The sequence below is a fragment of the Kogia breviceps genome, chromosome 10, assembly GCF_026419965.1.
Source record: "Kogia breviceps isolate mKogBre1 chromosome 10, mKogBre1 haplotype 1, whole genome shotgun sequence".
Lineage (NCBI taxonomy): Eukaryota > Metazoa > Chordata > Mammalia > Artiodactyla > Physeteridae > Kogia > Kogia breviceps.
In genome coordinates this window covers 2,464,480-2,483,526 of record NC_081319.1, presented here as the reverse complement: position 1 = coordinate 2,483,526, position 19,047 = coordinate 2,464,480, and the positions used below count along the sequence as shown (strand labels likewise).

General features: G+C 44.7%; 1 protein-coding gene across 1 annotated transcript in view; it reads left to right on the top strand.

The window, feature by feature from the left end:
• The window catches only part of ACAD9 (acyl-CoA dehydrogenase family member 9), a 49,636-nt gene that overhangs the window by 1,378 nt on the left and 29,211 nt on the right, over positions 1–19,047 (top strand). The window contains exon 2 of the mRNA XM_059076728.2: positions 3,525–3,618. Within this exon, the coding sequence (XP_058932711.1) occupies positions 3,525–3,618 (94 nt within the window). The remainder of the gene's footprint in view (positions 1–3,524; positions 3,619–19,047) is intronic.

Genomic DNA, 19,047 nt, shown 5'->3' with positions numbered 1-19,047 from the left:
GGGAAGCCGTTTCCTCCAGAACCTGGGGCTGTGTGGTGCTCTGTCGTGGGACCTCCGTGGCTCCCAGCAGCTTGGGGAAGAAAGAACACACATTTTTCTGTAACCGACCAGGGTTTTGGGCCTTCCCCAAGAAATAGAAATTTACTAGAGGCCAGACACGAAATTCAGGCAAGGCTTTATCGGGGCCTCTGCTGCAGCAGGAGGGAGCAAGAACAGCATGTTCCCTTGCTCGCTCAATCCCCGGGGTGACGGGGGCGGTGGGGGGGCAAACTTGTTTCTTATATGGGGTGAGGGTAGAAACGTGTCCAGGGTTCAGGCCGGAGGGGTGGCTTAGGTGTTTTTTCCACCCCTTAGGTGGTGGTGTGTGCATGGGGCATGTGGGGTACCTTGGTTTTGCTCCAGGCTCTTCAAAAGTGGCAGTTGGTTTGGTTTTTTTTCTTTTTTTTTTTTTTTTTGGTCTTTTTGTAACTGTTGGATCCAGAATTTGCCCCAACTGCGCATGCTCGCAGTTATTTTTAATCCCATACAGTTTCTTTGTGTTTTCTTGCTCAAGGAGAGGTGTGTCCAGATGCAATGATTGCAGCACTGCAGCAGAGTCCCAGGTCCCAGCCTGTCTCATTTCATGCTCCTCTTTCTCCAAACCTATGGCGCCACCTCCCCCATCCTCACTCTCACCTGTTGGCTTTGCTTCCTGTTTCACTGACAAATTACACACAGTCAGGTAAGAACTTCTACCCCACGCTTACCCCCTCCTCCCCACGTGTGTGCCCATGTGGTCTGCGTTCTCTGCATTGATGTGGGGGAACCGTCCACTCCCAGCAAAGGCCAACTGTACCCCAAGCTTTCTCAGCTACTCAAGGACATTGATTCTTTCTTGGATCCTTGACAAGTCCAAACATTAGACAACATTTCCAACCAGCTCAGTCGGAGTTTAAGTTTTCTAAGGTTTGGTATGTGGACTTCTCTTTTCATCTACAAGCATTCCTCTGATAATCTAATTCAGTATCATGCTGTCAGTATCCTGAAGATGCACATTTATTTCTCCAGCTGAGATTGCTCCCCTGAACTCCATACTCTTCATATCTACCTTTCTACCCAAAAGCTACACTTGGATGTCACTAGGCATCGCCGGTCTAGCCCACCCAAAGCTGAGCTCCTGGTCTCTCCACCCAGTCATGTCTTTCTTTCCTCCTGCTCTTCTTCTTGTGTTTTTTTTTTTTTTTTTTTGTGGTACGCGGGCCTCTCACTGCTGTGGCCTCTCCCGCTGTGGAGCACAGGCTCAGCGGCCACGACTCACGGGCCCAGCCGCTCCGCGGCACGTGGGATCCTCCCGGACCGGGGCACGAACCCGCGTCCCCTGCGTCGGCAGGCGGATTCTCAACCACCGCGCCACCGGGGAAACCTCCTCCTGCTCTTCTTATCAGAGAGGGTGGTGACCCTGCTGTTCCACTTGTTCAGGTCAAATACCTGGAGTCAGCTGTGACACCTCCTGTTCTCATAATCCACATCTCATCCGACAGCAAGTCCCATTTTCTCTATGTTCAGGTTCTATTTAGAATCTGACAGCTTTTAAGCACTTCCACCGGTACCTCCCTGGTTCAGGCAGACATCGTCTCTCTCAGCACTGTTGGGGTTTGAGCAGCAACGTTGTATCTGAGATGCTTAGAATCTCAGAATAGAAGGAGACCTTCTTGATCACGCAGGCCGGCAGCTGTCCCCCGGCCTCAGTTGGACCCAGGCTGTTCCTGAGAGCACCCCCAGGGCTGCTGCAGGGACCAGTGGGGGAGTCAGGTGGGAGGGATCTGGGTGACTTTTCTCCCCGTTCACAGCCTCAGCCGGAGCAGCTTGGCTTGCGTCTGTTTTGCATATTTGGTTTCTGCGCTGGATTTATTTGAAAAACCGGTGGTACTTTCAAAAATTTGGAAAGTGCTGATGAAATTGACCCCACCACCCATGAGGCACCCCACTTAGACTCTGAACGCTGCCATCAGAGGTTTGTTCTCACATGTGCTCGAGATCTCTCTGCTGGGGACACTTGTCCTTTGGTTGCTGCTGAGGCCACCTGGCTCGCAGCCTGTTCTCTCCTCTCACCTGGCTGCTCGCTGGTACCAGAATCATCTCCCTCTAACACAGCCATTGCACCAGGCCCAGGTGAGCCCGTGCAGGCCGGCGCAGTGGATGTGGCCTCTACATTTGGCTAAAGAGCCAGCTTTGTTCTAAGCGGCTGCGGGGTGGTGACGGCTCAGCGTAATTTCCTTGTAGACCACCTTAGGGGCAGGGTCGAAGGTGGCCTGGAGGCAGGGCTTCCTTTAAGTTTGGGCATGGTACCCACCTATCACCTGTACAGGTGGCCGGAGAGAAGAAAGTAGATTTGGGAGCCTGTAACTCGAGTGGCTGATTATTTACAGGGCTGGAGAGGAGACAGGACTCCTCTGCTTTGAAGACCTTTCTCAAGACGCCTGGTGAGAGGTGCTGTGAGGAGAGGCAGGGCTCCTGGGGGCAGCTTAGGGCCTGGGACGTCACTTCTCAGCAGGTGTCGGTCAAATCCAGATACTTGGGTCGCGCCGGCAGCTAATGGCGGGGTGGAGCCCCAAAGCCAGAAGGCACAGCGGGATGATTTTAGGCAGCGTATATAGCGATGGCCTGGTTGGGAATCCCGGGTCAGCTGGAAACATCGTCCACTCCTCTGTCAGTGTGAGGTAGACTTGAAGTGGAGTCGCTTTCCAGGCTGTGGGGTCAGGAGCAGAGCCAGTACCCGTTACAGATCATTGCAGCGATTCCGTGTTTAGGACGCCGCATCTCCTTTGAGCCTCACAGCTGCATCCTGAGGCGTCACCTGCAGCAGGAGAGAAGCTGACCCCGAGAAGGGGAGTGACTTGCCCGTCACACCTCTAAGAATCGGCAGAGCCAGGGCTGCGTTCCGGTGGGTCTGGCTCCTCAGCACGCGGCGGGGGGATCGTCAGGCGGGGCGGGCGGGTGCTCGAGCGAGCAGCCAGGTGGGAGCCCGGCGAGATGTCAGAGCCGTGACCGCAGTACGTCCTTGCCGGCGGCGGCGTCTTCGAGCTCGCAGGATAACTGAGGTGGACTTCTGTGTTTTGGTAAAGAGCTTGCTCATCCGTGGTCCTCACAACGACCTTGAGTAAACATTACGTGCTCATCATAGGTGAGAAAACGGCAGTGTGGACAGGTGATGGGACGCGACTACGGCTGCCCAGTTAGTAAGCTGCAAATCAGGGCCCACACTGGGGCTTGAAAGGTTATTCCAGGCTCCCTGCTCCATGGGGCAAGCTGACCAGCATTAGGAACAGTTTGGGGTCAGGGAGGAGGATGAACCAAGGTGCTGGAGTCTAACGCCATTCCGTGTGTTAAGCCCCTTCTGAAGTTTGCTTTCGGTTCCTTCAGCGAGGAAGGCCCTGCCAGCCGGCGTGGAAACCAGCAAGCCTTCTTCCTTCCCTTTCGGCTGATACGGCCACTACGGGAGGTTGCCAAAAACTAACTTTTTGCTACATGTTTCTCATTTTTAGAAAGAAGTTTTCCCATTTCCAGAAGTCAGCCAAGAGGAACTTAATGAAATTAATCAGTTTGTGGGACCTGTAGAAAAATTCTTCACTGAAGAGGGTATGTATGATTTTCTTTATCGTTACCGGTTTCCATTTTAATGGCAATGCTTTGATATTTATATTAGAAGCAGTGTACATTAATCATGGAGAAATAGTACTATCGACCTATTTTGCTTAAAAGATCATTCCAGGGCTTCCCTGGCAGTGCGGTGGTTAAGAATCTGCCTGCCAATGCAGGGGACACGGGTTTGAGCCCTGGTCCGGGGAGACCCCCCATTGCCGCGGAGCATCTAAGCCCGTGCGCCACAACTACTGAGCCTGCGCTCTGGGGCCCGTGCTCCACAATAAGCGAAGCTACCGCGGTGAGAAGCCTGCGCACTGCAACAGAGAGTGGCCCCTGCTCGCCGCAACTAGAGAAAAGCCGGCTCGCTGCAACGAAGACCCAACGCTGCCAAAAATAAATAAATACATAAATCCAGCTGCTCTTTAATTATATGATATCTAGTTCAGTGCCTTTTTTTTTTTTTTTTTTGGTGGGGGGGGGCTGCATGTGGGAACCAGTTGCCTGACCAGGGATTGAACCCAGGCCCCCTGCATTGGGAGCACAGAGTTTAAGCCACTGGAACGCCAGGGAAGTCCCTACTTTAGTGCTTCTTTTTTTTTTTTTTTTTTTTTCGGTATGCGGGCCTCTCACTGTTGTGGCCTCTCCCGTTGCGGAGCACAGGCTCCGGACGCGCAGGCTCAGCGGCCATGGCTCACGGGCCCAGCCGCTCCGCGGCACGTGGGATCCTCCCGGGCCGGGGCACAAACCCGTGTCTCCTGCATCGGCAGGCGGATTCTCAACCACTGCGCCACCAGGGAAGCCCTTTAGTGCTTCTTAATGTATCTGTGGTGAAGGACTACTTTAAACATTTCAAGCTATTGCAGGCTGACACTTTTGTAAAATACAATAAAAATGAACAATTAGAAAAATGGAATGTAAAAAACATGCAAAATACATCAATCACGTGCTTGGTTGTGTGGCAATGTAAAATTGCTGTAAATGTTTCTGAAGGTTTACTCTTGACTTCTGTACTTAGCTTGTTAGGAACCAGGGATGATCTAGGGACCAGAGCATAGGTTGAGGGCACCAGTGTGGAGTGCAGGGTCCCTCACGCAGGGGTCACTGCCCTTAGCGAGGGAAGTGACCTCTGCCTACGGGAGTCCCTTGGGGAGTTGAGCAATGACAGATTGACAGCAGTGCTTCCCCTCTGCTCAGGACCCCAAGGAGTTTTGTTTGTGTGGGTTTTATCTATCATCTGGTGCCTTTTTACAAAGTAAAACTGAGGAATTTTTAAAATGCTGTGTTCGTTTATTACTTCACTTAAAAATAATAAGCCCATCACATGTTAACATAAACAATGTCTTTTTTCAGTTATTAAACTATTTATTTTATTGGAGTGTAGTTGATTTATAATGCATTAGTTTCAAGCGTACGGCAAAGTGTTTCAGTTATACATATGTTCATTCTTTTTCAGATTCTTTTATGATATAGGTTATCACAGATTACTTTTTTAACAAGATTTTATTTATTTATTGTTTATAAATTTATTTATTTATTTTTTGGCCGCGTTGGGTGTTTGTTGCTGCGCACGGGCTTTCTCTAGTTGCGGCGAGCGGGGGCTGCTCATTGCGGTGGCTTCTCTTGTTGTGGAGCATAGGCTGTAGGCCCGCAGGCTTCAGTAGTTGTGGCTCACGGGCTCAGTAGTTGTAGCGAGCGGGCTTAGCTGCTCCGTGGCATGTGGGATCTTCCCAGACCAGGGCTCAAACCTGTGTTCCCTGCATTGGCAAACAGATTCTTAACCCCTGGCCATCAGGAAAAGCCTATAACAGATTTTTGTGTAGAGTTCCCTGTGCTATGCAGTAGGTCCTTGTTGGTTCTCTATCTTATATACAGTAGTGTGTGTATGTTAATCCCAGCCTCCTAATTTATCCCTCCCTCCCGCGTTTCCCCTTTGGTGACTTTGTTTGCGATAGCTGTAGGTCTGTTTCTGTTTTGTAAGTTCATTTGTATCATTTTTTAAAAATTAGGTTCCATATAAGAGTGATATTTGTCTTTGTCTGACTTACTGGACTTCGTATGATAATCTCTGGGTCCGTCCATGTTGCTGCAAATGGCATTATTTCATTTTTAGTCATATTTCATTGTATATTACTGAGCAATATCCCATTGTATGTGTATATTCCATTGTATATGTATATTCCATTGTATATGTGTACCACATCTTTTTTTTTTTTTTTAAGAAGATGTTGGGGGTAGGAGTTTATTAATTTGTTTATTTATTTTTGCTGTGTTGGGTCTTCGTTTCTGTGCGAGGGCTTTCTCTGGTTTTGGCAAGCGGGGGCCACTCTTCATCGCGGTGCGCGGGCCTCTCACTCTCGCGGCCTCTCTTCTTGCAGAGCACAGGCTCCAGACGCGCAGGCTCAGCAGTTGTGGCTCACGGGCCCAGTTGCTCTGCAGGATGTGGGATCCTCCCAGACCAGGGCTCGAACCCGTGCCCCCTGCATTAGCAGGCAGACTCTCAACTATTGCAACACCAGGGAAGCCCCGACACATTTTTTTTTTTAAAAATAAGTTTATTTATTTGTTTATGGCTTCGTTGGGTTGTCATTGCTGCGTGCGGGCTTTCTCTAGTTGCGGTGAGCGGGGGCTACTCTTCGTTACGGTGCGTGGGCTTCTCATTGCGGTGGCTTCTCTTGTTGTGGAGCATGGGCTCTAGCCTCACGGGCTTCAGTAGTTGTGGCACGTGGCCTCAGTAGTTGTGGCACGTGGCCTCAGTAGTTGTGGCACAGGGGCTTAGTTGCTCCGCGGCATGTGGGATCTTCCCGGACCAGGGATCGAACCCTGCTGTGTGTCTTCTGCATTGGCAGGCGGATTCTTAACCACTGCACCACCAGGGAAGTCCACTACATCTTTATCCATTCCTCTGTTGTTGGACATTTTGGTTGCTTCCATGTCTTGGCTATTGTAAATAGTGCTGCAATGAATAAACAGTGTTTTTGATGAAGAGTGGCATTGTTTTACAGTTTTGCAAATTTTTTGGCTTATTGGAGGACAGCTGGATTCTTCTATCTGTTTCTACATTTAATCTGTGATACAAACCACATAGGCCCTGGAAGACTCCACTGTAGGCTCATGACAGAACTAGGATTAAAAAGGCAAAGATGCATCTTTCTTTTATTAAAATAGTTTTCTTCTGTGGACCCCCTGGAAGTCTGGCGGGTCCCCTGGGCACCGTTTGAGAACTGCTGATCTACAGAGCTATCATATTTCTAGTTTTAAAAGCTCCTGAGTTGTGTATAGATATGTTTTGTTTCTATTCTATTTTTGTTCTAGTGGTTATCTTACTACTACTACCTATTTTTAGTTCCTTGGTTCCTTGTTCTTCTATTTATACTTACTATCTGGTTTGTCAGGCTTTTTTATTTTCTTCCAATTTTTATTGAGGTATAATTAATTTACAATAAATTGCATGTATTTAAAGTGTACAGTTTGATAAATTTTGACATGTAAACATTACTGCCAAGGAATCATCAGCACAATTAATGTAATAAACATACCCGTTACCTCTAAGAGTTTTTTTTTCAAAGTTTAACAATTAAAATTTATTATTAAACTTTAAAAAAATTATCATTCATTTACACAGTTGTGTTAGTTTCAGGTGTACAGCACAGTGATGCAGATATATATATATATATATATATTGTTTTTCAGATTCTTTTCCCTTATAGGTTGTTACAAAGTACTGAGTGTAGTTCCCTGGGCTGTATGGTAGGCCCTTGTTGCTTAGCTGTATTGTGTATAGTCGTGTGTAGGTGTTACTCCCAACCTCCTAATTTATCCCTCTCCACACCTTTCCTCTTTGGTAACCATAAGATTGTTTTCTATGTCTGAGAGTCCCTTTCTGCTTTGTAAATAGGTCTTTTTTTTTCCTTTTTTAATTGAAGTATAGTTGACTTACAATGCTGTGCCAGTGTCTGCTGTACAGCAAAGTGACTCAGCTATACGCATATATAGGTTCTTGTTTAATATTGTTTTCCATTATGGTATATCACAGAATATTGAATATAGTTCCCTGTGCTATATGTAGGACCTTGTTCTTTCTCCATTCTATATGTAATAGTTTGCATCTACCAACCCCAAACTCCCAGTTCACCTCTACCCGCCACCGCTGCGCTCGGGCAACCACAGGTCTGTTCTCTATGTCTGTGAGTCTGTTTCTATTTCGTAGATAGGCTCATTTGTGCCATATCTTAGATTCCCCATATAAGCGATATCATACGGTATTTGTCTTTCTTATTTGGACTTAACTTCACTTAGTATGATAATCTCTAGTTGTACCTATGTTGCTGCAAATGGCATTATTTCATTCTTTTTTATGGCTGAGTAGTTTTCCATTGTATACATGTACCACATCTTGATCCATTCGTCTGTCAGTGGACATTCAGGTTGTTTCCATGTCTTGGCTATTGTGAATAGTGCTGCTATGAACATAAGGGTGCATGTATCTTTCTGGATTAGAGTTTTGTCTGGATATATTCCCAGGTGTGGGATTGCTGGATCATACGTTAATTCTATTTTTCGTTTTCTGAGGGACCTCCATACTGTTCTCCATAGTGGCTGCACCAATTTACATTCCCACCGACAGTGTGGGAGGGTTCCCTTTTCTCCACACCCTCTCCAGCATTTGTCATTTGTAAACTTTTTAAGGATCGCCATTCTGACCAGTGTGAGGTGGTACCTCATTGTAGTTTGATTTGCATTTCTCTAATGATTAGAGATGTTGAGCATCTTTTCATGTGCCTACTGGCCAGCTGTGTGTCTTGTTTGAAGAAATGTCTTTTTAGGTCTTCTGTCCATTTTTTGCTTGGATTGTTTTTTTGTTGTTGAGTTGTATGAGCTGTTTGTATATTTTGGAGATTAAGCCCTTGTCAGTGCCATCATTGCAAATATTTTCTCCCATTCCATAGGTTGTCTTTTCTTTCTTTTTTATGGTTTCCTTTGCTGTGCAAAAGCTTGTAAGTTTGATTAGGGCCTGTTTGTTTATTTTTGGTTTTCTTTCTGTTGCCTTGGGAGACTGACCTAAGAAAACATTGGTAGGCTTTATGTCAGAGAATGTTTTGCCTGTGAACTCCTTCTAGGAGTTCTGTGGTGTCATGTCTCATGTTTAAGTCTTTAAGCCATTTTGAGTTTATTTTTGTGTATGGTGTGAGGTTGTGTTCTACATTGATTTACATGCAGCTGTCAAACTTTCCCAGTACCACTTGCTGAAGAGAAAGTCTTTTTCCCATTTTATATTCTTGCATCCTTTGTCGAAAATTAGTTCACCATAGGTGTCTGGGTTTACTTTTGGGCTTTCTATTCTGTTCCATTGATCCGTATGTCTTTTTTTGTACCAATAACACATTGTTTTGATTACTGTAGTTTTGTTTTGTTTTTTAAAAAAATATTTATTTATTTGGCTGCACCAGGTCTTAGTTACAGCACGCAGGATCTTTGTTGTGGCATACGGGATCTTTAGTTGTGGCCTGTGGGATCTTTAGTTGCAGCATGCAGGACTTAGTTGCACCATGCAAACTCTCAGTTGCAGCATGTGGGATCTAGTTCCCTGACCAGGGATCGAACCCAGGCCCCCTGCATTGGGAGCGTGGAGTCTTAGCCCCTGGACCACCAGGGAAGACCCTGTAGTTTTGTAGTATTGTCTGAAGTCTGGGAGAGTTATGCCTCCTGTTTGTTTTTCCCCCCCTCAGGATTGCTCTGGCAATTCTGGGTCTTTTATGGGTCCATATAGATTTTTGGATTATTCTACTTCTGTGAAAAGTGTCATGGGTAATTTGATAGGGATCGCATTAAATCTGTAGATTGCTTTGGGTAGTATTGCTATTTTAGCAATATTAATTCTTCCAATCCAAGAGTGTGGGATATCTTTCCATTTCTTTGAATCCTCTTTTATTTCCTTTATTAATGTTTTATAGTTCTCAGCATGTAAGTCTTTCACCTCCTTGGTCAGGTTTATTCCTAGGTGTTTTTTTTTTTTTTAATTGGTGCAATTTTAAATGGTAGTTTTTTTTTTTTTTTTTTACATTGCCTTTCTGGTATTTCATTGTTAGTGTAAAGGGATGCAACCAATTTCTGAATGTTTATCTGGTATCCTGCTACTTTGCTGAATTCATTTATTAGATCTGGTAGTTTTTGTGTAGAGTCCTTAAGAGTTATCTATATATAGTATCATGTCATCTGCATGTACTGACAGTTTTACCTCTTCCCTTCCAATATGGATGCCTTTTATTTCTTTTTCTTGTCTGAAGTCTTTCAGCTTTTCACCGTTGAGTATTATATTGGCTGTTTGTATTATATTGGGATTTCTCATAAATGGGTTTTATTATGTTGAGATATGTTCTCTCTATTCCCACTTCGGTAAGAGTTTTTATCATGAATGGATGCTGACTTTTGTCAAATGCTTTTTCTGCATCTATTGAGGTGATCATGTGGTTTTTTACTTTTCTTTTATTAATTTGTATTACATTGATTTGCATATGTTGAAGCATCCTTGTGAACCTGGGATGAATCCCACTTGCTCATGGTGTATGATCTTTTTTATCTGTTGTTGGATTTGGTTTGCTAATATCTTGTTGAGAATTTTTGCATCTATATTCATCAAAGATATTGACCTGTAATTTCCTTTTTTTGGTGGTATCTTTGTCTGGTTTTGATATCAGGGTGATTGTGGCTTCACAGAATGTCTTTGGGAGTGTTCCCTCCTCTGCAGTCTTTTGGAAGAGTTTGAGAAGAATCCGTGTAAGTTCTTTGTATGTTTGGTAGAATTCATCTGTGAAGCCATAGGGTCCTGCACTTTTGTTTGTAGGAAGTTTTTTTTTTTTTTTTTTTTGCGGTACGCGGGCCTCTCACTGTTGTGGCCCCTCCCGCTGCGGAGCACAGGCTCCGGACACGCAGGCCCAGCGGCCATGGCTCACAGGCCCAGCCGCTCCACGGCATGTGGGATCTTCCCAGACCAGGGCACGAACCCGTGTCTCCTGCATCGGCAGGCGGACTCTCAACCACTGCGCCACCAGGGAAGCCCTGTAGCAAGTTTTTTTTATTACCGATTCTATTTCTCTTCTAGTGATCGTTCTGTTCAAATTATCTATTTCTTCTTGATTAAATTTGGTGGGCTGTATGTTTCTAGAAAATTGTCCATTTCTTCTAGGTTGTCAAATTTGTTGATGTGTAATTGTTCACGATATTCTCGTACGGTCTTTTGTATTTCTGCAATATCAGTTGAGATTTCTTCTTTTTCATTTCTTCTTTAGTTGGGTTCTCTGTCTTTTCTTGGTGAGCGTGACCAGAGGTTTGTCAGTTTTGTTTACCCTTTCAAAGAACCAGCTCCTACTTTTGTTGATTGTTTTTCTATTTTTAAAAAATCTCTAATTTGTTTATTTTCTCCCTGATCTTTATTATTTCCTTCCTTCTACTGATGTAAGGTTTAGTTTGTTCTTCTTTTTCTAATTCTTTTTAGGTTGTAGGTTAGGTTGTTTACTTGAGATTTTTCTTATTTTTTGATGAAGGCCTGTATCTCTATGAACTTCCCTCTAAGAACTGCTTTTGCTACATCCCATAGACTTTGCATAGTTGTTTTTTCCTTGTTGTTTGTCTCAAGGTATTTTTAAATTTTCTTTTTAATTTCCTTATTGACCCATTGGTGTTTTAGTAGCATGGTATTATTTTGTCTCCATGTAATCTTTTTTCTCGTTTCTTTTCCTGTTATTGATTTCTAGTTTCATGCCATTGTGGTCAGAGAAGATGCTTTAAATAATTTCTGTACTCCTATTAAATTGGTTGAGTTTAGTTTTGTGCCCTAGGATGTGGTCAGTCCTAGAGAATGTTCTGTGTACGCTTGAAATGAATGTATATTCGGGTTTTTTTGATGTAGTGTCCTGAAAATATCAATTAAGTCTAACTGTTCTGTTGTATCATTTAGGACCTCTGTTGCCTTATTGATTCTGTCTGGACAAGATCTGTCCATTGATGTGAATGGGGTATTAAAGTCTTCTACTATTGTATTCCTATCCATTCTCCCTTTATGTCTGTTAGTGTTTGTTGTATGTATGGGTGGTCCTATATTAGGTGCATATATGTTGATGAGTGTAAAATCCTCTTCCTGTACTGATCTTGTTATTATATAGTGTCCTTCTTTATCTTTCTCTATAGCGTTTGCTTTTATCTATTTTATCTGATATGAGTATTGTAAATCATGCTTTCTTGTCGTTTCATTTTATTTTATTTTTTATTTTTATTTTTATTTTTATTTTTATTTTTTTTTTTTGCGGTACGCGGGCCTCTCACTGTTGTGGCCTCTCCCGTTGCGGAGCACAGGCTCCGGACGCGCAGGCCTAGCGGCCATGGCTCATGGGCTTAGTTGCTCCGCGGCATGTGGGATCTTCCCAGACCAGGGCACGAACCCGTGTCTCCTGCATCGGCAGGCGGATTCTCAACCACTGCGCCACCAGGGAAGCCCTGTCGTTTCATTTTACATGAAATGTATTTTACCATCCCCTCACTTTCAGTCTGTGTGTTTGCCCTCAGGTGGGTCTCTGGTAGGCAGCATATGGTAGGCTCTTGTTTATTTTTATCCAGTTTGCCAGTCTGTCTTTTTTTTTTTTTTTTTTTTGCGGTATGCGGGCCTCTCACTGTTGTGGCGTCTCCCGTTGCGGAGCACAGGCTCCGGACCGCGCAGGCTCAGCGGCCATGGCTCACGGGCCCAGCTGCTCCGCGCTATGTGGGATCTTCCCAGACTGGGGCACGAACCTGTGTCCCCTGCATCGGCAGGTGGACTCTCAACTGCTGTGCCACCAGGGAAGCCCTGCCAGTCTGTCGTTTGATTGGAGCATTTAGTCCATTGACATTTAAGGTAATTACTGTCACATAAGTATTTATTGCCATTTCAAACCTTGTTTCTTCTTTGTTCCCTTTTCTTTTTTTCTTTTTGTGGTTTGATGATTTCCTTTTATGCTTGTGTTTTCCTCTCCTAGGTTCTTGTGAATCTGTCGTATGTGTTTGATTTGTGGTTGCCCTGTTTCTCAAGTGTTATATGTTAACCCTTTCCTGTACCTGCTTTCTTTAGACTGATAGTCATAAAGGCTCAAACACATTCCAAACATAAAGAATCTGCATTTTCTTTACTCCCCTTCCCCACATTTTGTGATTTTGATGTCCCTTTTTGCATCTTCATGTTTATCCTTTTGCTGTTCGTCGTGTTTATCACTGCTCGCACAAATAGGTTTTTTTTCTTTTCTTTTTGATCTGTATACTGGCTAATTTAAGTGATTTACTTCCAATTGTGATTTCCTCTTTCCTATTTCTTCTTCCTTCTTTTCTGTTTAGAGATGATGACCTTTCAGTATTTCTTTTAGGATAGGTTTAGTATTGCTGTATTTTTAGTTTTTGGTTGTCTGAGAAATTCTTTATTTCTCCTCCTATTCTTTTTTTTTTTTTTTTTTTGCGGTACGCGGGCCTCTCGCTGCCGTGGCCTCTCCCGTTGCGGAGCACGGGCTCCGGACGTGCAGGCTCAGCGGCCACGGCTCACGGGCCCAGCTGCTCCGTGGCATGTGGGATCTTCCCGGACCGGGGCACGAACCCGTGTCCCCTGCATCGGCAGGCGGACTCTCAACTACTGCGCCACCAGGGAAGCCCTCTCCTCCTATTCTAAATGATAATCTTGCTGGGTAGAGTATTCTAGGCTGCAGATTTTTCTCTTTCAAGACTTTGAATATATTTTGCCACTCCCTTCTGGCCTGCAGTGTGTTTTTGTAGAGAAATCAGCTGATAGCCTTATGGGGGTTCCTTTGTAAAGAAATGTTTGTTTTCCTCTTGCTGCCCTTAGAATCCTCTCTTTAACTTTTGCCACTTTTATTATAATATGTCTTGGTGTAGGTCTGTTTGGGTTCAACTTGTGTGGGACCCTCTGTGCTTCCTGTATCTGGATATGTTTCCTTCTTTAGGTTTGGGAAGTTTTTCGCCATAATTTCTTCAAATACATTTTCAATTCCCTTTTCTTTTTCTTCTCCTTCTGGAATTCCTATTATGTGTAGATTGACCCACTTTATATTATCTCATAGGTCTCTTACATTTCTTTCATTTTTTTGCATGTGGTTCCTTGTTTGCTGTTTCGATTGGGTAATTTCCATTAGTCTGTCTTCCAGGTCACTTATTCTCTCTTCTGCATTATTCATTCTGCTCTTCATTGCCTTGAGCTTGGCTTTTGTCTCGGCAAATGAGTTTTCTAACTTTTCTTGGGTCCTTCTTATAGTTTCCAGTTCATTTTTACGGTAATCTGAATTTCTGTCAATAACCTTTCTTAATTCCTTCAGTATTTTCATTATCTCCTTCCTGAACTCATTTTCTTTTTTTTTTTTTTTTTTTTTTTTTTTAATTTGGCTGTGCTGGGTCTTCGTTGAGCCATGCGGGATCTTTTAGTTGTGGCATGGGGAATCTTTAGTTGCAGCATGCTAACTCTTAGTTGTGGCATGTGGGATCTAATTCCCTGACCAGGGATTGAACCCAGGCCCCCTACGTTAGGAGCATGGAGTCTTAGCCAGTGGGCCACCAGGTAAGTCCCTTGGTGTCTATTAGACTGAAGAGGTCTGTTTCATTGTTCCTTCAGGGGGATTTTCTTGGTCTTTTAACTGAGAGTGATTCCTCTTCTTCTTCATTTTGCTTATATTTTTCTTAGTCTGTGAATCTAGGAGAAGCAGTTACCTACTGTAATCTTGGAGGGCCACTTATATGCAGGAGCGTCCCTTGTGTAGCTTGTGTGGGTTTAGTATTTTTTTTGGCCTGAGGGCAGTTTTTGATGTGGATGCTTGCTGTCTCTTCCCTCAGCATATGCTGGCCCACTTACCTTTGGTAGGGGCGTGCATGTACGCAGGTGCACAGCTCACGCGGGCTCCCGGGAAGCCGGGAGCAGTGGTTGGCTTCCGGCCACAGGTCCCTCCGCGGTGGTGATGGCGGGGCACGTGCCCCTGGGTGGTTGGCGCCAAGTCGCAAGGCCCTCGGCAGGGTGAGCCACGCAGGCTCCTGGGAAAGTGGGGGCGTTGATCTGCACCTGCTCCCGAGACCCTTGGCGGTGGCGGCGGCAGCAGCCTGCACCCACCTCTGGAGTCCAAGATGGCAGCTTGCTCCTGCCCTTGGAGCTCGCGTAGGAAGTGACCTGCCGCCTGCGAGCGTTCGGAGGAAGAAGCTCCTGTGCTGGGCCCGCCCCTCTCCTCGCACGGCCCCCAGCGGTGGTGCCTTGCCTCTCTGGCAGGCCCAGCCTTCTTCCTGGACTCCCTCAGTGCTGGCGCACTACACCCCAGCCCCCTCAGGCTGTCTTTATCCAGCCAATCCCAGTCCTTGCCCCAGGGTCTGACCTCAGTAGTCCGAGCCTCGGTACCCAGCCCCCACCTGCCCCGGTGGGTAGTGACAATTGTTTCAGGCTGGTGAGTGCCGGTCGGCACCAACCCTCTATGCAGGTCTCTTTCCACTTTGCCCGCTGCACCCCTGTTGCTGCACCCTCCTCCAAGGCTTTGGAGCTCACCCTCTGTCCCCACCAGTGAGGGGACTTCCCAGCGTGTGGAAACCTTTCTGCTTCACAGCTCCCTCCCAGAGGCGCAGGTCCCATCCTGATGGCTTTCTCTCTCTCTTTCTTTTTCTTTTTTTCCGTTGCTCTACCCAGTTACACGGAGATTTCCTTGCCCTTTTGTAAGTCTGAGGTCTTCTGCCGGCATTCAGTAGATGTTCTGTAAGAGTCGTTCCACATGTAGAAGCTTTTTTTAAAAATTTTAATTCATTTAGGGCTTCGCTGGTGGCGCAGTGGTTGAGAATCCGCCTGCCAATGCAGGGGACACGGGTTCGAGCCCCGGTCTGGGAGGATCCCACGTGCCGCGGACCGGCTGGGCCCGTGAGCTGTGGCCGCTGAGCCTGCGCGTCCGGAGCCTGTGCTCCGCAAAGGGAGAGGCCACAACAGTGAGAGGCCCACATACCACAAAAAAAAATAAAATTAAATTAAAATAAATAAATAAATAAATAAATAAATTTTAATTCATTTAAATTTTATTTTTTTAAGTTTTTTGAAAATTTTTTATTGTGGTAAAAGACACATAATAAAATTTAACTATCTTAATGATTTAGAAGTGTGCAGTTCAGTGATATTACGTACATTCGTGTTCTTGTGCAATCAGTCACCAGCATTCATTTTCAGAGCTCATTTCATCTTCAGAACCAAAAACTTGTACCCGTTAAACGTTACCTCCCATCACCCCTCTTCCCAGCCCCTGGCAACTCCCACCCACTTTCTGTCCCTAAGGGTGTGACTGCCTCACTGAAGTGGAATCACACAGGCTTGTCCTTTTATAACTGGCTTATTTCACAGCTTCGTGTCCTCAGGGTTCCTCGTGTTGTAGCGTGCGTCACCATCTCTTTTCCTTTTTAAGGCTGAGTGATGTTCCACGTATATATCTGTATCATAGTTACATATCGACATATCTGTTCACAAATCTATAACACCTATCCAATGCCTAGAGCCCGTGCTCCGCAACAAGAGAAGCCACCACAGTGAAGAGTAGCCTCCGCTTGCCACAACTAGAGAGAGTCTGTGTGCAGCAACAGAGACCCAACGCAGCCCAAGATTAATTAATTAATTAATTTTAAAAAATGAAAACACTAACCCAAAGAGGTTAATATGCACTCCGTGTTTATCGCAACATTATTCACGATAGCCAAGGTATAGAAACAACCTAGGTGTTCTCCAGTTGTTGAATGGATGAAGAATATTATTCATCCATGAGAAGGAAGTCCTGCCATTTGCAACAACATGGATGGACCTTGAGGATACTATGCTTAGTGTAATAAGTCAGAGAAAGACATGTATTGTGATAATCACTTATATGTGGAATCTAAAAAAGCTGAACTCCTAAAACAGTTGAATGAATATGTGATTACTAGGGGCTGGGGAATGGGGGAATTGGAGAGGTGTTGTTTAAGGGTATACACTTGGAACTGGTAGATAAGTGTATCCTGGAGATCTAATGTACGTTATTGTGAACACTGTACTGTAAATATCAAATGTGCTAACAGAATAGATCTTTTTTTTTTTTTTTTTTTTTTTTTTTTGCGGTATACGGGCCTCTCACTGTAGTGGCCTCTCCCGTTGCGGAGCACAGGCTCCGGACGCGCAGGCTCAGCGGCCACGGCTCACGGGCCCAGCCGCTCCGCGGCACGTGGGATCTTCCCGGACCGGGGCACGAACCCGTGTCCCCTGCATTGGCAGGCGGACTCTCAACCACTGCGCCACCAGGGAAGCCCCAGAATAGATCTTAATTTATTACCACCTCAGAAAGAAATGATAATTGTGTGATGTAGTAGAGGTATTAGCTAAGGCTGTGCTAGCAATCCTATTGCAATATATAAATGTATACAATCAACATGTTGTACACCTTGAACTTAGACGATGTTATACGTCAGATATGTTTCGATTAAGGAAGAAAGAGCAGACCCCAGGGATTCCGCGGGCGGTCCGGTGGTTAAGACTCCGTGCTCCCACTGCAGGGGGCGCAGGTTTGATCCCTGGTCGCGGAAGTGAAATCCCACATGCCACACAGCACAGCCAAAAAAGAAAAAGGAGCAAACCCTGGGAAGAGGGAAAATCTGATTTCCAAAGTTACCACACTATTAATTCACATGTCCAGTTTTCATCAAAAGCAGAGCAGAAAAGTATGACCCATTCGAAGAAAAAAAAAAAAAAAAAAGAACCAACAAAAAAACTCTTCCTGTAAAAGGCCTGACGGAGGATCTACTAGACAAAGACTTAAAAATAGCCACATCTTAAAGATGCTTAACTAACAAGACACGCAGGAAGTGAAGCATGTGCGAACAAAATGGAAATATCAATAAAGAGGTAGTAAACCTAAAAAGAAACAAAAGTGACACCTGGGAGCTGAAAAGTACAGTGACTGAAAGGAGGAGTTCACTAGAGAGATTCGAAGACAGGTTTGAGAAGGCAGAGGAATCAGGGAACTTGCTGATAGGATAATGGAAAATGATCAAGTCTGAAGAACAGGAAAAAAAAGGATTGAAGACAAGTGAACTTGAGGGACCTGTGGAACACTGTGTAATGCATACATATTGTAGGAGTCCCAGAAAGAGAAGAGAGACTATTTGAAGAAACGTTGGTTGAAAACTTCTCAAATTTCATGGAAGACATGTGAATATAAACATCCGAGAAGCTAAGCAAACTCCAAATAGGGTGAATCATAGAGACCTACACCAAGACACGTTATATAATCACACTGTCAGAAGACAAAGACCAAAAGAGTCTTGAGAGCTGTAAGAGAGAAGCGACAGACAAGGGATCCTCAATAAGATTATCAGTAGACTTCTCATCAGAAACTTTGGAGGTCAGAAGGCAGCGGGTCAATATATTCAAAGTGCTAAAAGGAAAAAATTCTCAACCAAGAATGTTGTATCTGGCAAACTGTCGTTTAAAAGTAAGGGAGAAATTAAGGCATTCCCAGATAAAAGCTGAGGGAGTTTGTTACCACTGGCTCTGCCCTACAAGAAATGCCCAGGACACTAGACAGTAACTCAAGTCCATGTAAAGAAATAAAGATCTCATTGAAGGTAAATACATGGGCAGGTATAAAACCGAGTATTATTGTAACAATGGTTTATAACTGTAGTTTTTGTTTTCTACTTGATTTAAGAGTCTAATATGTTTTTTAGAAAAACATCAGTCTAAAAGTTAGTATCAGGCTTCCCTGGTGGCACGGTGGTTGAGAATCCGCCTGCCGATGCAGGGGACACGGGTTCGTGCCCTGGTCCGGGAGGATCCCACGAGCCGCAGAGCGGCTGGGCCCGTGAGCCATGGCCGCTGAGCCTGCGCATCCGGAGCTTGTGTTCCGCAACGGGAGAGGCCACAACAGTGAGGCCCACGTACCACAAAAAAAATAAATAAATAAATGTTAGTATCACGGTAACTTTGTAACTCCACATTTTGTTCTCTAATAATTTAAGAGACTACAACTTGTTTGAAACAATTATGTTTTTGGACATGGTGCATAAGGATGTAATTTTGTGACAACAATAAAAGAAAAGGGTGGGTATGGAGCCTTTAAAGGAGCAGAATTTTCGTATGTTATTGAAGTTAAGGTGGTGTAAACTCCCATGAGAGTGTTATAACTTTGAGATGTTCAATGTGCTCCCCATGGTAACGACAAAGAAAATACCTAAAGAATATACATGAAAGCAAATGAGGGAGGAATTGAAATGTTTCACTGCAAAACATCAAGTAAAAAGAAGACAGTAATGCGAAAAAAAGATGGACAGAAAAGCTATATAAATAACAAAATGACAGAAGTCTTTCCTTATCACTAATTACTTTAAAAGTAAGTAGATTTGGGCTTCCCTGGTGGCGCA